This window comes from Oncorhynchus nerka, linkage group LG17 (assembly GCF_034236695.1).
Source record: "Oncorhynchus nerka isolate Pitt River linkage group LG17, Oner_Uvic_2.0, whole genome shotgun sequence".
Taxonomy (NCBI): Eukaryota; Metazoa; Chordata; class Actinopteri; order Salmoniformes; family Salmonidae; genus Oncorhynchus; species Oncorhynchus nerka.
Window position 1 is genome coordinate 40,755,983 of NC_088412.1, and position 23,138 is coordinate 40,779,120.

General features: G+C 42.7%; 1 protein-coding gene and 1 pseudogene across 1 annotated transcript in view; one reads left to right on the forward strand and one right to left on the reverse strand.

Moving 5' to 3' along the window:
• The window catches only part of LOC115145251 (proline-rich protein 12-like), a 48,895-nt gene extending 46,275 nt beyond the window's left edge, over positions 1-2,620 (forward strand). Inside the window, 1 exon segment of the mRNA XM_065003159.1 lies at positions 1,297-2,620. Within this exon segment, the coding sequence (XP_064859231.1) occupies positions 1,297-1,431 (135 nt within the window). The 3' untranslated portion in view covers positions 1,432-2,620.
• A 3,747-nt stretch (positions 2,621-6,367) lies between these two features.
• Positions 6,368-18,065, reverse strand: LOC115145255 (synembryn-A-like; annotated as a pseudogene).
• Between the last annotated feature and the right edge of the window lie 5,073 nt (positions 18,066-23,138).

Consider the following 23,138-nt stretch of genomic DNA (forward strand, 5'->3'; position numbering starts at 1 on the left):
TGCCCCTTAAAGTGTTGCCAGTGTGGCGGGGTAGTGGTCCATCCACCTTCCTCCTCCTCCTCCTCCCTTCCCCATGGTCTAGGTCGGACTTTTGTGCGCGGCTCTGCGGCCCATCCGTGCCCCCTGCCCTCGTGCCTTGAACCTCACGCGCTTTCAGTGGATACAGCTGGAGAACTGCTAGGCAATCCCATTGTGCACCACTCAGCCATGACCAATATGACCAATATATATTGTCCTGCTAATAACAGGGTAAATAATATATCCGTGAGAATATCCAACAGGCTTTTATATCATTTTAAATTAATAATAATAATCTCTTTGTTTAAAAAAAAAATAAGAATATTTTGTTTTCAAATAACGTAAAATGAGTGAGGAAAAAGGCCATTCTTGAACATGGGGTGAGACATTGTTACTAATTTGTAAATAAAGCCAGTTTGTTATTTTATTTAATTCTGTTTTTAGAGGGAGAGATACCAAAAACCTACAATCACCTCATGGGTCTCCCAGTCGAGGGCGGCACAGGTATTTAACCAGCATCTGTAGCAACACAGCTTGCACTGAAATGCAGTGTCTTAGACTGTTGTGCCACTTAGGCACTGTATAATGTGACCGATCGGGAGTGGCCTACAGTACTACAGTAAGACCAAAATAATCCTAACAAAAAATATATACATAAACCTTAGTGTATCAACAGTTTTAGTAAGTACTACTGAAGTCGTAGACAATTATCAGTTTCTATTTAGGTTTATGTTGCCCATTCATTGTCTGTTAGTGACACAGTAGAACCCAAAAGCATAATTAGTTAACTACCCCTTACACGGGTCTGGAACAATGAAGTGGGGACGTAGGGTACCGTACTAAACCACAAATTACCTCTAAGTCCCGCAGCCTAATCGCAAAACGTTTAGTGGAGCAACCACTGTACCGCTGAGCAGTTGTTGCTCCTTTCCACTTCACAATAACAGCACTTAGAGTTGACCGGGGCAGCTGTAGCAGGGCAGACATTTAACAAACTGACTTGTTGGAAAGGTGGCATCCTCTGATGGTGCCACATTGAAAGTCACTGAGCTCTTCAGTAAAGCCATGTTTGTCTATGGAGATTGCCTGACTGTGTGCACGATTTTATACACCCATCAGCAACGGGTGTGGCTGAAATAGCCAAATCCACTAATTTGAAGATCCACATAATGTTTGTATATATTACTGTAAATAAGCAAGTGAATTTCAATAGCAAAATAATTGAATGTCTTCCTTGGAGGAAAATAAACTATTCTATTCTCTTTCCCCCCCTCCCAGACGGACAGTATAGAGCAGGCAGCGGAAGACCCTGGTCAGGAGGAGGTGGTGCAGCAGTGTATGGCTAACCAGGGCTGGCTGGAGACCCTCTTCAACTCCTTCATCGACCTTCTAACCCTCAGCACCAAAGCCTGATGAGGGAGGAGGGGACACAGTCTGAAATAGTGCACTACAATTGGCCATAGGGCCTATATGGAGAATAGGGTGCCATTTGGAAAGCAGAATGTGGGTTGGAGAAGGGAGGGGAAGGGGAGGTATACAGTATTTGGGAGACAAAGCAAGAGAGTTGGAGTGGAGAACACTGGACCGTACCAAGATGGAGAGAGAGGGGGGTTTCAGAACCTACCATTCTAGTTCTTTCCCAGCGAGAAAGAAAGAACAGTCAATGTTCGGTCTGTGAGTACGGTTGAGTTTTAACTTAAAATGGATGCTACAATGAACTGTTTTTAGCGCTTTTGTTTAGTTTTTCTATCACAAAATATCTCTTGACTGAAGAAAAAAGAAGGACGGAGGAGAGCAGAGGAGGCGGGTTGAAAATAGTGAATGTGTGAAAGGGTATGACTTCTGCCACTTGACCTGAACAGGAAAAGCAGGGGACCACGGTGAATCTACATCCAAACATGCACGGGCACACACACCAACATACAAACACTATATATATATATATATACATGTATATATACGTATATGTATTAATAGTTATGATTTGTATTATTTATACAAGGAAATTACCCTCCCTAGCTGGGATTGTTTGCTGTTGTTATTTTAAATAATCATGTTTTATTAGGGTAACATGAAATGGCCTACGCAAAATAATTTGCTCAGTCCCCCCTTTTACTGCTGAAGGGGGAAAAAGAGTGGAGGGGAGCAAAACTGAGGTGAAGGGAGGGAAGGGGAGAGGTTAAGGGAGTGTGTGATGTTCCCTTTTTTCTGTCTGCCTAAATAAATTGTGAGGGGGAAAGATGCATTTAAAAACTAAGCAAACTCTGTTCTTTATGTTTGTTCTTCAAAAGACAATGAGAGCAGAGTTTACACCTGAAGTTAATAAATTAAAATAAATATCTGTTCGCTTTCTAAAAGAAAGCTCTGTGGTTTTAGGGAGGTGTAACTGTTAAAAAGCGTATAAAATCTGTGTTGACTGTTTTTATTTGATCTGTTTGTTGTTTATGATAATTATTATTTTGGAGGTTTACCTATTTGTTCAAGCTCTCTTATCTGTAAATATTGTACAGTTACTTCAGTCTCTAAAGCCCAGTTCCTCTTCTGTACATGCTATTCCTGTATTTGACAAAAGCAAATAAAAAATGGAAATTGATGAACATGACAGGGAAAAACAACTTTAGCTGTAATTTTGTTTTTCCTCCTAAAACTTTATAAGATAATGCATTAAGTGTGTGGTTGACCACATATCAGGGTTGGGGTCAAATCCATTTTAAATTCCAGTCAATTAAAATTGTACACAAAAATTGCAATTCCAATGAGGAACAGTTTGGAATTGGAATTTGGTGTCCTTTTGATTTGGCTGGAAATAGGATTTTCCCAACCCTGAACCACATGTACTATTGTTAGTAAAGTACACTATGTATACAAAAGTATGTGAACACCCCTTCAAATGAGTGGATTTGGCTATTTCAGCCCTACTTGTTGCTGACAGGCTGTTATTGTGAAGTGGAAACGTCTAGGAGCAACAAAGGCTCAGCCACGCAGTGGTAGGCCACATAACCTCAAAGAACGGAACCGCCGAGTGCTGAAGCGCATAGCTCATTAAAAAGGATCTGTCCTCGTTTGCAATACTCACTACCGAGCTCCAAACTGCCTCTGGAAGCAAAGACAGCACAATAACTATTAGTCGGGAGCTTCATGAAATGGGTTTCCATGGCCAAGCAGCCGCACACAATCCTAAGATCACCATGCCCAATGCGCATGGTGGAAGAGGAATAATGGTCTGGGGCTGTTTTTCATAGTTCAGGCTAAGCCCCTTGGTTCCAGTGAAGGGAAATCTTAACTCTACAGCATACAACGACATTCTAGACGATTCTGTGCTTCCAACTTTGTGGCAACAGTTTGGGGAAGCCCCTTTCCTGTTTCAGCATGACAATGCAGACGTGCACAAAGTGAGGTCCATACAGAAATGGTTTGTTGAGATCGGTATGGAATAACTTGACTGGCCTGCACAGAGCCCTGAGCCCCCAGCAAACCAAAGTTGGTTCTTTGAAAGTTTCCAGAACATTCGGCAAATCTCATCAGAAACAGTCCAGTTGTGTAGATGATTATACAATGTTTGTAGAAAACGTTCCCTTTCACATTTAGTTGTGGCATGTTCTAAAAATATAACCGGTACATTGTGTTATTGCATTAACTGGAATTGTTGTGCACAACATTTTAGTGAATGAGAACATTCCAAGGATATTTAATTTTTAAAAAATTCTGGAAGACAAAAATAATTTGTTATCAAAAACATTATTTGAATGCTTTTGGGATGTTATCATCCTAATGTTAGATAAAACCTTAACTAGAACTTCATTGGAATCTTAGCTAATGTTCTGGGAATGTTCCTGGTTTGCTAGGTCATCTGTTACGTCAGTTAAAAGTCTGGGTCTGTGAAGTTTCTGATCCAGTCAAGTTAATCATTTCTTGGGTGTGAAAATGCTGACAAAACATGGTTTCTCTGACAGCCCCAGAAGAGTTTCAGAGGATTTTACCCCTATTGATTATTTTCCTATCCAAGGCAGACACTGTGACAGTAAAGCAGGAATTGTTTATTTATATTTCCACCTGAGAAACCATATGCACTTTACACTACAGCAAATGTTGGAGGGGAAAGGAAGTATATACGCAGAGGAAGGAATGACAACATGTTGGATAAGGAAAAAGCATGTTACTCAAAAGTAATGATACCCTTTCACCACCACATGACAGGGACAGACACCTGCACAATAACTGCTCCCACATCATTGATTACAATCATCATGGACCTGTTATTCCCTCTCCAGTCCAATTGTGATATCTGTTCCACATTGGGATAATGTCCTCAGAGTGGATTGGCTCCTTGGCTGGGTGGAGTGTACATGTACAGGAATCCACTCAACCAGATCTATCCCCTGTTACAAGCGAATGGCATTGCACCCTTGAATATAAGTGGGGGTATCTCCAGGAGAGGAACCAGAGTGGAAAGTAAAGGATATGGAAGCATAACAACACTACGATTGGCAAGAAATCGGAGGTCTCTGCTCCTGGTCCTTTCTCTTGCGATTTTTTTCTCTCTCGATGAATGTACCTGGCTACAGTGATTCTAAGAGTGGTGTTTTGGTGGGTGATGCTACCGTTTGCAGTACATTCAAACTAGTGCTACACACAGTGACAGATGAGGTGGGGTACAGACACACTCTGAAATTCTTTCAGGTAAGGTCTGGATTTGGAGTGACACTCAAAGTGGAAAACCACACTACAGGCTGATCCAACTTTGATGTAATGTCCTTAAAACAAGTCAAAATGAGGCTCAGTAGTGTGTGTGGCCTCCGCGTGCCTGTATGACCTCCCTACAACGCCTGGGCATGCTCCTGATGAGGTGGCAGATGGTCTCCTGAGGGATCTCCTCCCAGACCTGGACTAAAGCGTCCGCCAACTCCTGGACAGTCTGTGGTGGTGGATGGAGCGAGAAATGATGTCCCAGATGTGCTCAATTGGATTCAGGTCTGGGGAACGGGCGGGCCAGTCCATAGCATCAATGCCTTCCTCTTGCAGGAACTGCTGACACACTCCAGCCACATGAGGTCTAGCATTGTCTTGCATTAGGAGGAACCCAGGGCCAACCGCACCAGCATATGGTCTCACAAGGGGTCTGAGGATCTCATCTCGGTACCTAATGGCAGTCAGGCTACCTCTGGCGAGCACATGGAGGGCTGTGCGGCCCCCCAAATAAATGCCACCCCACACCATGCCTGACCCACCACCAAACCGGTCATGCTGGAGGATCTTGCAGGCAGCAGAACGTTCTCCACGGCGTCTCCAGACTCTGTCACGTCTGGCACGTGCTCAGAGTGAACCTGCTTTAATCTGTGAAGAGCACAGGGCGCCAGTGGCGAATTTGCCAATCTTGGTGTTCTCTGGCAAATGCCAAATGTCCTGCACGGTGTTGGGCTGTAAGCACAACCCCCACCTGTGGACGTCGGGCCCTCATACCACCCTCATGGAGTCTGTTTCTGACCGTTTGAGCAGACACATGCACATTTGTGGCCTGCTGGAGGCCCGTTTGCAGGGCTCTGGCAGTGCTCCTCCTGCTCCTCCTTGCACAAAGGCGGGTTGTTGCCCTCCTACGGCCTCCTCCACGTCTCCTGATGTACTGGCCTGTCTCCTGGTAGCGCCTCCATGATCTGGACACTACGCTGACAGACACAGCAAACCTTCTTGCCACAGCTCGCATTGATGAGCCATCCTGGATGAGCTGCACTACCTGAGCCACTTGTGTGGGTTGTAGACTCCGTCTCATGTTACCACTAGAGTGAAAGCACCGCCAGCATTCAAAAGTGACCAAAACATCAGCCAGGAAGCATAGGAACTGAGAAGTGGTCTGTGGTTGCCACCTGCAGAACCACTCCTTTATTGGGGGTGTCTTGCTAATTGCCTATAATTTCCACCTGTTGTCTATTCCATTTACACAACAGCATGTGAAATTTATTGTCAATCAGTGTTGCTTCCTAAGTGGACAGTTTGATTTCACAGAAGTGTGATTGACTTGGAGTTACATTGTGTTGTTTAAGTGTTCCCTTTGTTTTTTTTGAGCAGTGTATATTTTTTGCATTGTCTTTTACTTTTAATACTTAAGTATATTTAAAACCAAATAGGTTTTACTAGGTTACTTTCACATTTACTTGCAGCATTTTCTATTAAGGTATTGTCACTTTTACTCAAGTATGACAATTGGATACTTTTTCCACCACTGTGCTATATAAATACAAACCAGCCTCTTATATATCTCTCTCTCTCTCTCTCTCTCTCTCTCTCTCTCCACCATCATATGCTGTAACTTCATCCTATGCAGTAACTCTTGTAATCTACTTACTCCACCCTCCTATCTCTCATTTTTCTTTTCTCTCCTCCCTACTTTTCCCTCTCTTCCTCTCTCTCCCTCTGATTCCACCTCTTCCACAGTACTGCCCCTCATCTGACCACACAGGGACTCCAGTCTCTCCCCTATTGTCACTCCCACTGGTTGGATGATCATGTCCCTGAGAGATGCAGGAAGAAAGAGCGAAAGAGAGAAAATGGCAACATCCATCTATTTCACGCACTTGGATAGTCACTAACTGAAACATATATGTACTCACACACACACACCACATGCACATACACGCTCACAAATACACACACACCGTGAGAGCCTGTTAAACAGGCTGATGAGTCTTAGTGCCTCCTGCTCTTTCTCCTGCTCCGTCATTCCCTCCATGGGGTCTGTCTGCTCCTCCACCCTCCCCGTCACTGGGTTGATGCGCCCCTTAGCTTCCCTGTGGAACACAGTTACAAACACCTCCCTTGTAAATACTGTCCACTCCTAACCATCAAAAATGGTTTCTGTTGCATGCTCCGATTTATGCTATCAGTCATGTATCACAAGCCTAGTCATGTATCACAAGCCTAACGATTCATTGTGTCCCTATACAGTATTACAAAGTGTTGTGTTTGTGACATTATCAATGGTTGTTTTACACACCTGTATTCCTCTGTGTCAGAGTCTGAGTCGCTAGAGTACTAGGCGTGGGTCACCTGACCTCCACTCAGCGAACCCTGCGCTTACCATAGCCTGAGTACTTCACAAAAAAACTCACTGAGAGAAAAGAGAAAATGGCAACATTCCTCTATTTCGATCTATCCATCTATTTCACACACTTGGATAGTCACTAACTGAAACAGATATGAAGGGGGGATGAAAGAGAGAGAGAGAGAGATGAGTTACTACATGTGCTATGAGGGGTTAATAAGTGGGTTCTTCTAACTAAGAGTTACTTTGAAATGAGCTAGTAAGAGTGACAGGAGTCATATGATGTGGGCACCGTTCTCTTTGCAGAGCACAAAGAGGAGTTCGGCAGCACAGTGCTTGATGTCCGCGTCCACGTCCCCTCACTGTGGCCCCCTGCTCCGGCCTCAGTGCCATGTCCCTCAGAGGGGGAAGGATCTGTAGCGGTGGACAGGCAGAGGCAAATGTTAGTGCTGGGTGGGAACAAAGACCTGCTCAACCAGTTAGCTGCTATCCAGAACTCATGTAGGGAGGGGACAGACAGAGGCCCCAATATCACAAGTCGAAGCAGGCTTCTCCAACAATGTAAACTGAACATCAGACTAACATTCATTCTGTATTAAAGCTACAATAATCAGTTGGAGTTTCAGCCCAACGGGAGAGAACAGTACCTGTTGTCTGAGGTAGTGGCGTGTCTCGCGGTGCGAGTGGCAGCTCTCAGTCAACAGATTCAGGATTGGAGTCCGTTTCTCCTTCAACTTCTGACCCTTCATAATAAATTCCTAGGGGATTTTGTCAGCTTATGACCCTTTATACACACCCAGTATGCTTCCATAGCTATTCTCTATTGAGACGCAACCCTCCACTGCACACCATGGGGGGTTACAGGTTAAAGGTCAAGGGTTGAAATGGCACCCATTTCGAAATGGTTCAGAACATATCTTTTCCACTTTGCCACGAAAAAGGAAACATTTAGACAACAACTAGAATGGCCACCATTACTTTCAAAAGAAAGATGCAAATACAAAGACAGCAGAAGCCCTTGTACATACCCCTGTAACTCCTCAGTGAGTTCTTCTCCATCACTGGTCAGCAGCAGGCAGTGTCGTAGCACTGCAGCCAGGCGGCGATAGAGAGCTGGATCCTCCTGAGAGGGACATAAAGAGAAGAGGAGATGTTAAAAAGGCCTCCTGACCACAGATCTAGGATCAGTTTAAACTAACCTCCATTCTTAACTTTAAAAATACTGGAGACAGCTCCTAGCTACCTACTCCTGCCTACTCACAAACTAAAAGCCAGCGATGCCCCATAGAAGACGGACAAGGTACAGATTCAATAATTCAATGGAACTCTCCTCCACCCACCTCATCTGGCTGCTGTCTGTGGAAGCTGTATGCGATGTTGAACAGGGTCTTGAGGATCTCCACAGCCCTCTGTGACACCTCCTTAGAGACAGTTGGCGCACTGTGGTCGCTCAGCATCTTGTACTCTCACCCCCCCCTGCACAGACAGACACAGCATTGACACCCCTCGCTCCTGACAGAGGGAGACAGGGGGATATGGAGAGAAAAGAAAGAGAAATGGCAGGAGAGAGGGGCATACAGTAGGCCTACCCATCCCAAATCATACTCCATTATCAGGGAAACCACAACTCCATCCTCCTTGAGGCTGTTACCTGCTGCAGTTGCACCCTGAGCTCTGGCCTCAGGGCCGTCAGCAGGAAGAGCAGCCATAGTTCATATAACTGCCCACTTGGAAGAGCTTTGGCACTGATCCCCTGCTTCAGCCTTCCTGAGAGAGAGAGAGGGAGGGAGAGAGCGAGAGAGAGATGAGGGAAGTGATGCCATACTATAAATAGTTTTTGCTGTACTCCAACAGTTGCTCTCTCTCACCTCAGAGTGCTGACCCTCTCTTGCGCCCTCTGACTGTTGTAGATTATATTACAAAGGGCTTTCAGGGCCTCCCTCCTCCCCACCTGGTCATCTTCCTCTTTCTCTTCTTTGTCCTCCTCTTCATCCCTCTCTTCCCGGACATACCTCTTTCCGTGCACCAGCGCTCCATGCCCCACAGAGCAGTGGTGCTTGGCATTGCAGGTTTCCGTGGAGACAGAGCACAGGTTGCCATGGCAGGTCTCCGTGCTGAGGGTGCCGCAGGGGTCCCTGGTCACCGATGGCAATGTCGTTGCTCCACCTTGGCTGTTGTTGGCCGTAACCAGAGCTGTACAGCTCTGAGTGGAAGCCTGGGACAAGGGGTGCTGGGTTGGGCTATCACCGACAACGTTAGCATCCACGTTGCTAACCACTAACGAGCTAGCATTAGCGCCCCTACTGCACCCACTGACCTCCGTGTCGCTCTGTTTACAGGCTATAGAACTGACATCATCGAGGACACAATTAGCTTTGGAGTACACACACACACACTTACGTAGGCCACACACGCGCGCACACAAATGGGCACGCACACACCCACTAATGAAACACTGCTCTGAATGGAGATTGGTGTAATGTAGTGCAAGGACCTGTCAGCTCAACTCTCACCCTCCCCCTCCCTCTCCTTCCCTCTCTGTCTCTGTCTCTCTCTCTCTCTTCCCTTTTTTCTCTATTCCTTTCTCTCTGTATCTCTCTCTCCTGTATTCCAATCTCTCTCTCTCTCTCTCTCTGTATCTCTCTCTCTTTCTCCTTCTCTTTCTGATGGTGTAATGAGTTCATCATTTTACCTCATCCAGCTCTTTTTGCTGCAGTCATTTGCACAGCCATTATAGGTGGAAGAAAGAAGACAGAAATGATGAATAATGACGTCATTAACATTATGAAGAGATACGACAGAGAGAGAAGAGAAGAAGTGAAGGGGATGACAGACGAGAGGGAGAAGAGGGGATGAGAGGGAGGTAGAATGTAGGGGAGGGAGGTGGAAAAGAACCATCCCACTGGACATTGTTCCTACGTCATTTCAACAACAAAAAAGTATATGCGATAACGTTGAATCAACTTGGAAAACTGATTGGGTTCTGCAAGAAGTCATCAACAAAAGGGAATTTTGTATTTTCTTTTACCCAACTTTTAACCTAAATTCAATGACATGGTGACCTTTTTTGTTGATGTCACATTCAATTCATGTTATTTGAGGGAGGAAGAAGTAGAAAATAAGGGATGACAGAAGAATGAAAGAGAGAGGCAACGGCGAAACGATGCAAAGGAATGACAGAAATAAAGAATTGTTCAAATCTTTTCTTCGTCCTCACCTTTCTTCTTTCCCTCTCCTCAATATTGAAGAAGCAGCATACTGTGGAGAAGATGGGGGGATATGTGGGAAGGAGGGATAAAGATCACTGTAAAGAGAAGGAGAGAGTATAACAATACAGTCAAGGATACATGGTGCAGTCATGTAGTTATGGAAACAGACAGCCCCATGGTATGGTAGTCATTGTTACAGACAGTTGTTTACAGTAGTGTGGTAGTCATAGTAACACAGGCAGTGTAGTACTTGAGTGTTGTTAGTGGTCCAGGTGTGTCTGGACACTGTCCTGGTCTCCTTGTTTGATGCACTGAATGATCCTCTCCAAATCCATATGCATGATTTCACCCCCCCCCCCCCCCCCCCCCCCCCTAAACCAGAGCAGTGTGTTCAAGCATTCCTTTCTTTTTATCCTGGCGTACAAGATTCAATACTATCACCTTAAGTCATGCAATAGCAGCACACATTCTACCTACATCTACAATAGGGTGACCAGACGTCCCCGTTTTCCTGGGACAGTCCCCGTTTTTGGTGGCCTGTCCCCGGCTGTAGCTGTCCCCGGAAATGTCCCGTTTTTAACGGTGCGTTAAAAATAGACCGCAAAGTGAAATATTTTACTTGGCAAGAAAGACCAGGCAGCAGAGTCTAAATCGCGTTTTGCTTGTTTTGGCCAGCAGAGGGGCTGCTCGCTATAGCAGCTTCATTCACTCTTCTTCTACTAACTACTTGCTCACACTAGTTTTAGAGAAAACTGCTGTGGAAAACTCAGCCAGAAGCTATCAAGGGTCAAGTGAATCCACAACATCCCCACAAATGTCTTTTCAAGCCAGGTCGTTTGAGATACTAGCTAGTGATGTTATAATGGCACAATTTATTATATAGATAGATGATCTGCTCAATTAGGTTTAAAATAGGTTATGCTAGTAAACGTTAGTCTACATTTGGAAAATATTATTATATTAGATGAGTGCACAATTCATTCTGAGAATATTTTTGTAGATTACAATTTTAATGGTTTGGCATTATAATAAGTAGTGTGAAAATATATTTAGAAATGTTCATGGATAACATTATCAGTGGAGAGGAAGGAGAGGAGGAAGACTGGATAGGAAGGAGACAGAGGAGGAAAGGTAACGATATGGTTACAGAGCCTGCCAATTTATTATTCCAAACAATGTTTTTGAGATAAAATACAAAAATGAGGCAAGCAATGGGAATCTGTTAACCAAAGTATTTTATCTAATAGTGTATTATTTATTAATACAGATCTGAGAGGAAGGAGAAGGAAAAATTAAGGGCGTAAAAAGAGTGAAGCAAGGAGAGTGTAGAAGAGTGAGGTGGAAAGGTGAAGAGAAGGAAATGAAGACGAGTGAAAAAAAGAGGAGAAAGATTGGAGGAGAAGAACAAGTTAAGAGAGTAAGAATAGTTACACAAGGAGAGTGAAGAAGAACAGACAGAGGAGATACAATGACTCTTTCCAAGAAACGGCAATGCACTTTTTATGAAAAACATAATGAGAGAATTTCCATTTATACGCTCAGGTCAAGACGATAGAATGGTTCACTGCACCCTTTGTAATTCCTCTCTTTCAATTGGCCTCCGGAGAAGAATGGCAGCGGTAGAACATCAGCAGACGAAAAAGCACAAAGCCTCTCTGATTGGCCGTGTTGGTATGCCCTCTGTCACCACATTCTTCAAGAAGGTAGAGCCTTCCCAAGAAGAATATGGTTTAGCTGTGCAGGAGGGTGTCTTTGCATACCCACACTATGCGACACAATCATAGTTACAGATCTATGGACTGCACAGCACAACTGATACGGAAGCTTTATGAGACAAAGTTTACATGTGCTAGGACACAATGTGAGTAACGTGTTAGCACCATGGGCAACTACTTAGGTAACACAGGACCGAGACCAGGTTGAATTTGTGTCCCTGTCCATTGATGTGTTCAATCATGGACAGGTAAAGCTGCTGCCAATAGTCAGATATGTAATATATATGATGGCAGCACATCTGTGGAAACAAAACTGCTTGATTTTATTGAATTGAATGGAGAAACAGTAGAGGTAATTGGTCCTGGTGGTCATCCAAAAATGTAACCTGGAAAACATTCTCTGCCGACAACAAATACCAACTTTGGAGGATTGAATAGGCTGGGGAGGGTCAATGTCCATACCAAAGTTAAAAATGCTCTGCAGCGGGAGGTGATTGGCTTAGGTTGTCCTGCCCACATCATTCATAACACAGCCAGAACAGCTTTGGATATGATGTTGAGTACCTGCTCACAAAGATATTTGGATATGTTCATATTTTCACCGTCAGAGTCAAAAGACTGAAGGAATTTTGTGAGTTTGTTGGCCAGGAGTACCATAACATTTTAGGACACAGCAATGTTCGCTGGATGTCCAGGCTCCCTGCTCTAGAAAGAGTGCTGAAAATGTATGCGCCATTGAAATCCTTTTTTATTTCTGAAGACAAATGCCCTGTTGTCCTGCGAACAATGTTCGAAGACCCACTGACTGAACTTTGGCTGGTCTTTGTCCATGGAAACTTGACTGTATTCAGTGACACGATCAAGATGCTTGGAGGCCAGGACCACTGTGCTGTGGAGTCCGCTGCAATTCTGAGAAACCTTGAGGCAAAATTCACTGCAAGACGTGATGACAACTTCATTCCAGTTTTGGTCAGAGGACTTCTGAGAGAGCTGGAGACATGTCTAAAGAGAGCTTTCTCAAAACATCCCAATCATTCTTCACTACAACTGTGAACTACTTGCAAGCATTGGGGAAAGCACACAGATAATCTAAAGGATTTACATGGTCTCCTTTGAAAAAGGCAACCTCTGCGTGAAGAGATCCAGAAGGCAGCAGGCACACTGCAGGGAAAATGCCCCAATGTGACCATCAATGAGGATGCATTGTGTGACGAGGTTACTGGCCTGCATGAGTTTCTAAAGGGGGGATCGCTTGAAGAATGGAAAACATCTGAGACACCGCTTAGTCAGAGATGGAGCACGGTGGTTACCCACTTCAAAGAGAATGACATCCCACACACTAACCTGGCTAGATAAGCATCTGTTGTCATGTGCTTACCTGGAAGTAATGCACCAGTCGAGAGAGTGTTCTCCCAAATGAATGATCTATGGACAGAAGCAAGAAATAGGTTCACTGTTCCTACCATCAAGGCCATGCTTATTGTGAAGACAAACTTCAACCTCCCCTACCAGGAGTTCATGGAGAAGCTGGCCAAAGACAGAGCAATCGTGAAGAAAATACATTCTTCTGAGAAATAAACAGATTAGGTTGGTTCAAGTATATTATGTAGTTACCAATCTCATCAGCATCTTATTTCTTTATTATGTTGTTAAGTATTTCACATATACTATTTCTGTTTTTTCAATTTTGCTCATGTTCTCTTCTGCTCTTATTCTAGCAGGAACACTGAATGGCTGTTCAGATCGGACAGTTCTGTCTTGTCTGTAGTGTTTCTGTAGTATAGTTGTTTTCTCTATCACAGTGTGCCTGTTAGACTAAATACATGAACCCGGAATTGTCCCCCTTTTTTATTTCATAGATAAAATAACATTGGATGTTTTAATTATATATTGACCGCCGAACTGGAAATGTCCCTGGTTTTCATTTCAGAAATCTGGTCACCTTAATCTACAACCAACAAACCAGGTGTCCCTTCAATGGCAGGATACAGATAGCAACCTTGGTCTTGTCTCTTTGTCTCTCTGTGCAGTTTCTTTCTCCTAAACCCTGTATGTAATCTAATCTAGTCTCCCTCACTGTCACGTTCTGACCATAGTTCTTTTGTGTTTTCTATGTTTTAGTGTTGGTCAGGACGTGAGCTGAGTGGGCATTCTATATTGTGTGTCTAGTTATCCCATTTCTATGTTTGGCTTGATATGGTTCTCAATCAGAGGCAGGTGTTAGTCATTGTCTCTGATTGGGAACCATAGCCTGTTTTGTGTTGGGTTTTGTGGGTGGTTGTTTCCTGTCTTTGTGTCTATGCACCAGATAGGACTGTTTTGGTTTTTCACATTTGTTGTTTTGGTATTTTGTAGTGTTCACGTTTATGGTCTTTATTAAACATGTTGAACTCTAACTACGCTGCGCTTTGGTCCGATCCTTCATCCACAGAAGAAAGCTGTTAAACTCACCTCTTTCTCTCTCTCTCCCTCTTTTTACAGTACAATAGGCCTTGGATTATATTGTGAACTTTGACTAGTAAATGGACAGAGACAGACAGCAAAATAAGGAACGCTTCACAGATTAGAAATTGGATGCCGGCAAAGTTGGCTGAATTCCGGTAGACTGAATCCGGGCTGAGTCCGACACCCGTTGGGGATTTAACACATCTTCTTGACACATCAGATTAGGTTTTTATAGACCAGCATAGGCTACTCTACACTGGTTGGTTGGTTACAGCTCACATGGGCATGCTGGCGCAACCACTTGTCAGCTTAGTGTGTTACCAGGTTACCACTTGCGCTGTTAATTGTCATGAAAGAAAGACATTTAAACGTGCTCAGCTGTTACTTGTCATGGCGGGTAAATTTACATTTCTTTGTCTTATAGCTTGTAGGCAAGCTTTTTTCCCCCTTAGTAATACTTTTTGGGAAGCTATTGTCCAAGTCTCTCTCTCCTTGCTTGCAAATCTCTGTTTGCACATATTCAAAAGTTTTAGAACACCTACTCATTCAAGGGTTTTCTTTATTTGGACTATTTTCTACATTGTAGAATAATAGTGAAGACATCAAAACTATGAAATAACACATATGGAATCATGTAGTAACCAAAAAAGTGTTAAAGAAATCAAAATATATTCTATATCTAGATTTTTCAAATAGCCACCCTTTGCCTTGATGATAGCATTGCACACTCTCAACCAGCTTCACGAGGTAGTCACCTGGAATGCATTTCCATTAACAGGTGTGCCTTATTAAAAGTTAATTTGTGGAATTTCTTTCCTTCTTAATGCATTTGAGCGAATCAATTGTGTTGTGTCAAGGTAGGGGTGGTATTTGCCCTATTTGGTAAAAGACCAAGTCCATATTATGGCAAGAACAGCTCAAATAAGCAAACAGAAATTAAGGTCAGTCAATACGGAAAATGTCAAGAACTTTGAAAGATTCTTCAAGTTGAGTCGCAAAAACCATCAAGCGCTATAAATGAAACTCGGTCTCATGAGGACCGCCACAGGAATGGAAGACCCAGAATTACCTCTGCTGCAGAGGATAAGTTCATTAGAGTTAGCAGCCTCAGAAATTGCAGCCCAAATAAATGCTTCACAGAGTTCAAGTAACAGACACATCTCAACATCAACTGTTCAGAGGAGACTGTGTGAATCAGGCCTTCATGGTTGAATTGCTGCAAAGAAACCACTACTAAAGGATACTTATAATAACAAGTGACTTGCTTGGGCCAAGAAACATGAGCAATAGACATTAGACCGGTGGAAATCTGTCTTTTGGTCCAAATGGGAGATTTTTGGTTCCAACCGCAGTGTCTTTGTGAGATGCGGTGTGGGTAAACGGATGATCTCTGCATGTGTATTTCCCACCGTAAAGCATGGAGGAGGAGGTGTTATGGTGTGGGGGTGCTTTGCTGGTGACACTCTGTGATTTACTTAGAATTCAAGCCACACTTAACCAGCATGGCTACCCAGCATTCTGCAGCGATACGCCACACCATCTGGTTTTGCCTTGGTGGGACTATCATTTGTTTTTCAACAGGACAATGACCCAACACACCTTCAGGCTGTGTAAGGGCTATTTGACCAAGAAGGAGAGTGATGGAGTGCTGCATCAGATGACGTGGCCTCCACAATCCCCCGACCTCAACCAAATTGAGATGGTTTTGGATGAGTCGAACCGCAGAGTGAAGGAAAAGCAGCCAACAAGTGCTCAGCATATGTGTGAACTCCATCAGGACTGTTGGAAAAGCATTCCAGGTGAAGCTGGTTGAGAGAAGACCAAGAGTGTGCAAAGCTGTCATCAAGGCAAAGGGTGGTTATTTGAAGAATCTCAAATATATTTTGATTCGTTTAACAATTTTTTGGTGTTATTTCATAGTTTTGATATCTACACTATTATTCTACAATGCAGAAAATAGTAAAAATAAAGAAAAACCCTTGAATGAGTAGGTGTTCTAAAAAACTTTTTCTCATGGTATAGAGCGCAAAAGCACTGCATTGCTCACAAATATTGGCCCTGTTTGAGATACCAATGACAATTTTGGAGGCTGAAAGAAAGAGATGGTGGGATGTCCTTACACGTTTAATAAGTATCACCCAGTCTCTGGCTGAAAGAAACCTATTATGCAGGGGTTCATCAGACAAACTCTTCCAACCAGATAATGGAAACTTCCTAAAAGAGGTTGAATTACTGGCAAAATGGGACCCCATTATGGAAAATAATCTCAGCAAAATGAAAGATGGAGACACATGCTCATTACCTTGGGAAGCACACAAAGAATGAGCTGATACAGGTTGTTAGTGACAAAATTCTGGAAGCAATAGTGACTCAAGTAAGAGACTCAAAGTCTTGGACTGTACACCTGACACCTGTTTTTTTTGGGCATGTGCAAAATCTCTTCACCTTCTTCTCAGCTGGCACACAAAGATGGAGTGTTTTGAAGAAACTGTGATGTCATGGAGTGACACAAAATGGGAGAGTAGGCTCCAAAGTGTTCATGCAATCAGGTATCAGGCTTCTGAGGTTCAGGAGGCATTACTGGAAGCCAGACAGATGATCAACGATCCTGTGACCAAAGTGGAGGCACAAGCACTTGCAGAGGAAGTTGGGTCCTACCGCTTCTTGATTTGTAAATGGGATCAGTGGAACGGTTAGTTAGTATAGCAGAGGCAGGGACTGAGAGCATTGGTAAGATAGTTTCACCAAGGAAAAAACACCCGCGTCAGTTATTTGGAATTAGCAGATAACCTCTACTGCCGCAAATACACATAAACCCCCAGGGTGATCCCATATCATCGTTTAGAGCAAGATAGGTCACTCTAGTAATTAAATATGAGACAGCCACTAAATGCCACCCATAGGCATACTAAAACTTCGCCTGCGCTCTAACTCTTCAGGGAGGTATCCTGCATAAGCTCTACAATGCACTGTTACAGCTAAAGAGCCATTGTTACAGATACATAAATGCCTTCAGATTCTCTACAATTGGTTCAGCCACAGGGGTCCCCAGGTTTTCACTTCAACCATACATCGTTCGATGAGTACACACAAGCCTTTTCCTAACTATCTTCCAATTACCATCATCCCGGGGATTATGCCGTGGCCAAAACCCATGAGTTTACAGTCCCTATTTTATCCACAGCTTATGGATTCCTATTTGTCAAACACACTCCCTAGATCTTGTATCCCTCAGTCACTTTTGATACGTTTTTATTACTTTGATCAATTAGCTCATGTCCAAAAGAGTCCTAGGGTACAATTACGCTGTCTCTGCTTGTCTTTTGCCCTCCTCATTAAATACAACATTCCACAGGCCTGATCTGTCTCTGCCATTGGTTTACTCCTTGAAATTAACACTGCAGTCCCATTTGGGTCCCCCTTTCCTACCTAAGTCTCGAGCAAACTTTACCCAAGTGTTGACAGGGCCGGCTTCACCCACACAAACAAGTAGTGTGGATAGAGCCAACACAGTCAACCACCAACTACCACACGCTGTCATCTTTCCTCTCTTATACCCCCTAAGGGTTTGTTTATTTACAACATAACCTTGTTGATCATGTAAAACAGTTGGTTCTTCAGGGCTTTGGGCTTGCCCTTCATCTTTTTCAAGTCTTTGGTCTCATCTCACATCTGCCTCTTGTTTCAGGCTGTGTCTGGCTCCATCTTCTCCTGCGGGCTGAACACCTTCTGGCAGTGGGACAGGTGGTGCCAGCCGGACCTTTCCTGAACTCTGACTGCAGTTGTTGTTGCCATGGTTACCTTGAATGGCCCCATCCATCTTGGCTTGTTCCATTGTCTCTTGTGGATTTTGACCCAGTCTCCAACCTCCACAGGCAGGTAGTCGGGGTCCTCACCTAGTACCTCCTCCTGGTCTTTCCTAGTGTGAGAGTGGAGAGATCTGACAACAGTAGTTAGCTCTTTCATGTACTCCAAGTGTTCTACTTCAGCTAGAGTGAGGTCTATTTGTCTGTCAGTCATGGCTCTGTGTGGGAACATTCATGGGTCTTCCTGTCAACAGTCTAGAAGAAAAAGAAACGCACACCTATTAGGCGAGGTGCTGGCTAGCGGAGTGGAAAACTTGAAAATAAAGGAGAGCAGCACACTCTAGGAGCTCAGATGCAAAAATGTAATGTCCAATGTTTCGACAGCCATGTTTGTGATTATACCCTGATGAAGACAGCTTGGCTGTCGAAACGTTGGACATTACATTTTTGCATCTGAGTTCCTAGAGTGTGCGGCTCTCCTTTATCTTCCTGTCAACAGTTCATGTGGTGTACACCCCATGCCTTTTATTAACACTTCTGTACATTTTCATTAACACCAGTTGTAAAAAATCCACCCAAGATTTCTTGGTGGAGTGGCATGCCTTAGCTAACCCTTGTTTAATAGATTGGTTAGCTCTCTCGGTAACCTCATTACTCTGGGGGTGGTAGATGGACACAAACTTCTGGTCCACTCCCGTCATTATGGCTACCTGCTTCACTACATCACCAGTGACGTGGGTACAAATTTCTGCAGATAAAACCTCAGGAACACCAATCTAGGTATTATCTCCCTCACAAGTAGCTTTGCTACTATCCACAGTGAAACGAGTCTTATATCGACATAACCTGAAAGAAGCCACTGCTCCAAAACCACCATAAAAAAGTCAGACTACCATTTGCAACTGCACATGGGGACAAATATCGTACGTTTTGGAGAAATGTCCTCTGGTATGATGAAACAAAAATAGAACTGTTTGGCCATAATGACCATCGTTATGTTTGGAGGAAAAAGGGGGACGCTTGCAAGCCGAAGAACACCATCTCAACTTTGAAGCATGGGGGTTGCAGCATCATGTTGTGGGGGTGCTTTGCTGCAGGAGGGACTGGTGAACTTCACAAAATAGATGGCGGAAGGAGGAAGGAAAATGATGTGGATATATTGAAGCAACATCTCAAGACATCAGTCAGGATGTTGAATGACTCCAAACATACTTCCAACGTTGTGGCAAAATGGCTTAAGGACAACAAAGTCAAGGTATTGGTGGCCATCACAAAGCACTGACTACAATCCTATACAAACTTTGTGGGCAGAACTGAAAAAGCGTGTGTGAGCAAGGAGGCCTACAAACCTGACTCAGTTACACCAGCTCTGTCAGGAGGAATGGGCCAACATTCACCCAACTTATTGTGGGAAGATTGTGGAAGGCTACCAGAAACGTTTGACCATGTTAAACAATTTAAAGGCAACGCTACCAAATACTAATTGAGGGTATGTAAACTTCTGACCCACTGGGAATGTGGTGAAAGAAATAAAAGCTTAAATAAATCATTCGCTCTGCTATTATTCTGACATTTCACATGTTTAAAATAAAGTGGTAATTTTTACTAGGATTAAATGTCAGGAATTGTGAAAAACTGAGTTTAAATGTATTTGGCTAAGGTGTATGTAAACTTCCGACTTCAACTGTACATATACAGACTTTTTTTAGAATATACCTTTATTTTTCCTCGCAAACCCTACCACCCTTCCCCCAATTGGAGTAAACTAATAAACAATAACACTTAGGCTTCTACCTTCAGTTTATACATATTATACACATTTTACAGACACAATCTATTTTACAGGAGTTATATTTAGTTTGTTTTTAGTCATTCCTCTATTTGTAATGTCCATCCAGTTTGATTTCTATTTGTAACTGCTATTTCACTAAATTTCTGAACCTATATACATTTTACAGACCCGTATGTTTTACATTTGTTATCTTGCTGTTATTAGTCCCACTTCAGCTCCAGTCAGCCCCTCCCATTTATGTCTTTGTACCATCCATTTTGGATTTCTATTTGCCATATATTTTTCAACTGTGCTGTGATGCTTCACAAAAGTACTGAACCTTTCTATTCTCATAGCTTCTACAGATTGTAAATTAAAGAAACATTTTTGCTAAAACAATTATTTATATTATTGATCGATTGAGTATGACTTTTCAAATCACCCAGTATTGCTATCTGCACCGTTAGCTCTAGGTAAATGTTACAATTCTTCAGCCATTCCTGGACCTGTGACCAAAAACGAGCTACATATGGACAGTACCAAAATAAATGATCTAATGACTCTGCCTCCTCGCAGCAAAATTTGCAGAGCTGGTAAGATTGTATCCCCCATATAAATAACATTCCATTCGTTGCAAGAATTTGGGAATAATAATTGCAAGTTTTGAATCCGGGGTTGTTTTGCGTGTTAATTCATAACCCATGTGCCATTGAATCAGTACATCGAAAATCTCTTCCCAACATATAAATAGGCCATTTTTTTTTCTGGCTTGCTATTCCAAATAAAATATTTTTTATTCATATCATTTAAAAAGCAGGTCACTAGGTGTAGGCAAAACCATAAGCAAATAGGTCAACTGTGATGACTAAAGAGTTAATCAGGGTGATTTTTCAACAAATAGATTAGGTATCTTCCTTTCCATGGTAGCAAGATCTTATCTATTTTTGCTAACTCTTTATAAAAATCATTTCTTTCTTTCAGGACTTGTATGTCCACATCCCCGTCTGACCATTTTATTGGTTAACTACATGATAACGTAAAAGTAGCATTTTTTTGTGATCCAATACGTAATATAGTACCATAATTTGTAACATAATTAGGTTTTAATCCAATCTAGGTTAGCAAAATTATTTAGATCCTCTGAGGCTGTGGAGGGATTCTAATTGTGGTTTCAAAAGAAAACATACAATACATCAGCACACCTTTGTTTTTAAGCCACGGATTTCTAATCCCTTAATATTATCATTGGATCTAATTTTATCAGCTAACATTTCGATGGCAATAATAAATAGATATGCCCATAGTGGATAACCTTGTTTTACTCCTCTTGACAGTTAAAAACTTTCTGAGATGTATCCATTATTTACTATTTTATATCTAGGGTTAGTATACATAACTTTAACCAATTTTCTAAGAGATTCTCCAAAATTGAAATATTCTAGGCATTTTTATATAAACTTTTTCATACTTTATCAAAAGCCTTTTCAAAATCAGCTATGAAAACCAGGCCTGGTTTCTCCGATATTTCATAGTATTATTTTGTTTCCAGTACTTGTCTTATGTTATCTCCAATGTACTGTCCATGTAAAAAACCTGTCTGATTAGGATGAATAATATCTGACAATACCTTTTTAATTCTATGCGCCAAGCATTTAGCTAGAATTTTTGCATCACAACACTGAAGTGTAAGTGGACTTTAAATGGACTGGAGCTTTATATATACCACTTGGATCCTGTTTCAGTAATAATGAAATCAGACCTTCTTGTTGCGTGTCCAATAATCTACCGTTTTATATAGGAGTGGTGAAAACATGCTAATAATAGTCCTCTGAGTATTTCAAAACTTCCACTGGTATGCCATCCAGCCATGGAGTTTTCGCAGCCTTAAAGGCTTTAATTGCATCCAGTAGTTCCTCCTCTGTAATTCGGCCTTCACAATGAGTCTTTCTGTATAGGATGTTCATTTTACATTATTAATAAGAAAAAAGTCCATACAATTAGCTTTGGTTAGTGGAGATGGAGGAGACTGAAAAGAAAACATTCTTAAAGTACTTCCTCTTTCAAAATATCATTCAGTGAATCATGCGTGACTCCATCATTTGTAACACGTTTCAATACAATTTTTTGGTAGCATTTCTGTTGAAGATTGAAAAAGAATTTGGTGCATTTTTCCCCCATATTCCATCCAGTTTGCTTTATTTTATAATATATTACACTGGATCTTTCTTGAATAAGTTCCTCCATTTCTTTTTGTTTTTCCTCTAACATATTCTGTGCCTCGATGGTGCAGTTTTAATTGTAACTAACTGTACTGTTAGTCCTTCAGAAATGGCGAGATTTGATGAACCATTGTCACGTCCTTGACGGAGGTCAGATATATGCCCTTCCCCTGAAACACCCACAACATGGTCCCCCGTAGTGACCAAATACCCATGCATCTCTGTGCAGTCAGACCTTTGATTTTGTGCCACCAGGACCACAATAATATGCCCCCTCTGAATGTCTGAGTGTGACCCCCTCCACATGGGTTACTGCAGCTAGTGTTGCCAGCACTACCACTGCCTGGGTGGGGGCACCCCACTGGAATCCCTACCGGCTAGGTACAAGGTCGTCAAGGTTCTCATTAGCAGCTTTGAATTTCCTTGTATATTATGCTCTCCCATCAGGGGGCTTTGGCTTTGCAGGACCAACCCTGCCAAGCAGGCTCAAAATCTTGAGGGGGCGGTACTGCTCTAGGTCTCTGACTGTATTTAGTCTGTATACAGGCCGCTTACAGCAGGCCCATAAAACAGATGCGGACTTCTCTTTAGTATCTGGGTCATTCAGGTAGGTGTCTTGGGTATAGGGTTGTGGACCATTCCATCAATATAGGAGAATAAATATATAAAAATGTAGTTCCCAATGATATGACAATAAGTAAATAAGATGTATAATTCATTATAAAATGTATATCCCTCATCTGCACAACATTGAAAGTTCTCTCACAACCTCTGCTCACAGAAATACATTGGTTCTGGGATATGCCACCATTTCCTTTCTCACTCAACGCCACACTTTCCCAAACACCAAAAAACACACACAACACCATCGATCCACACATACTGTGCCTTCTGTTTACTGTGTTTTTATCTCCACCAT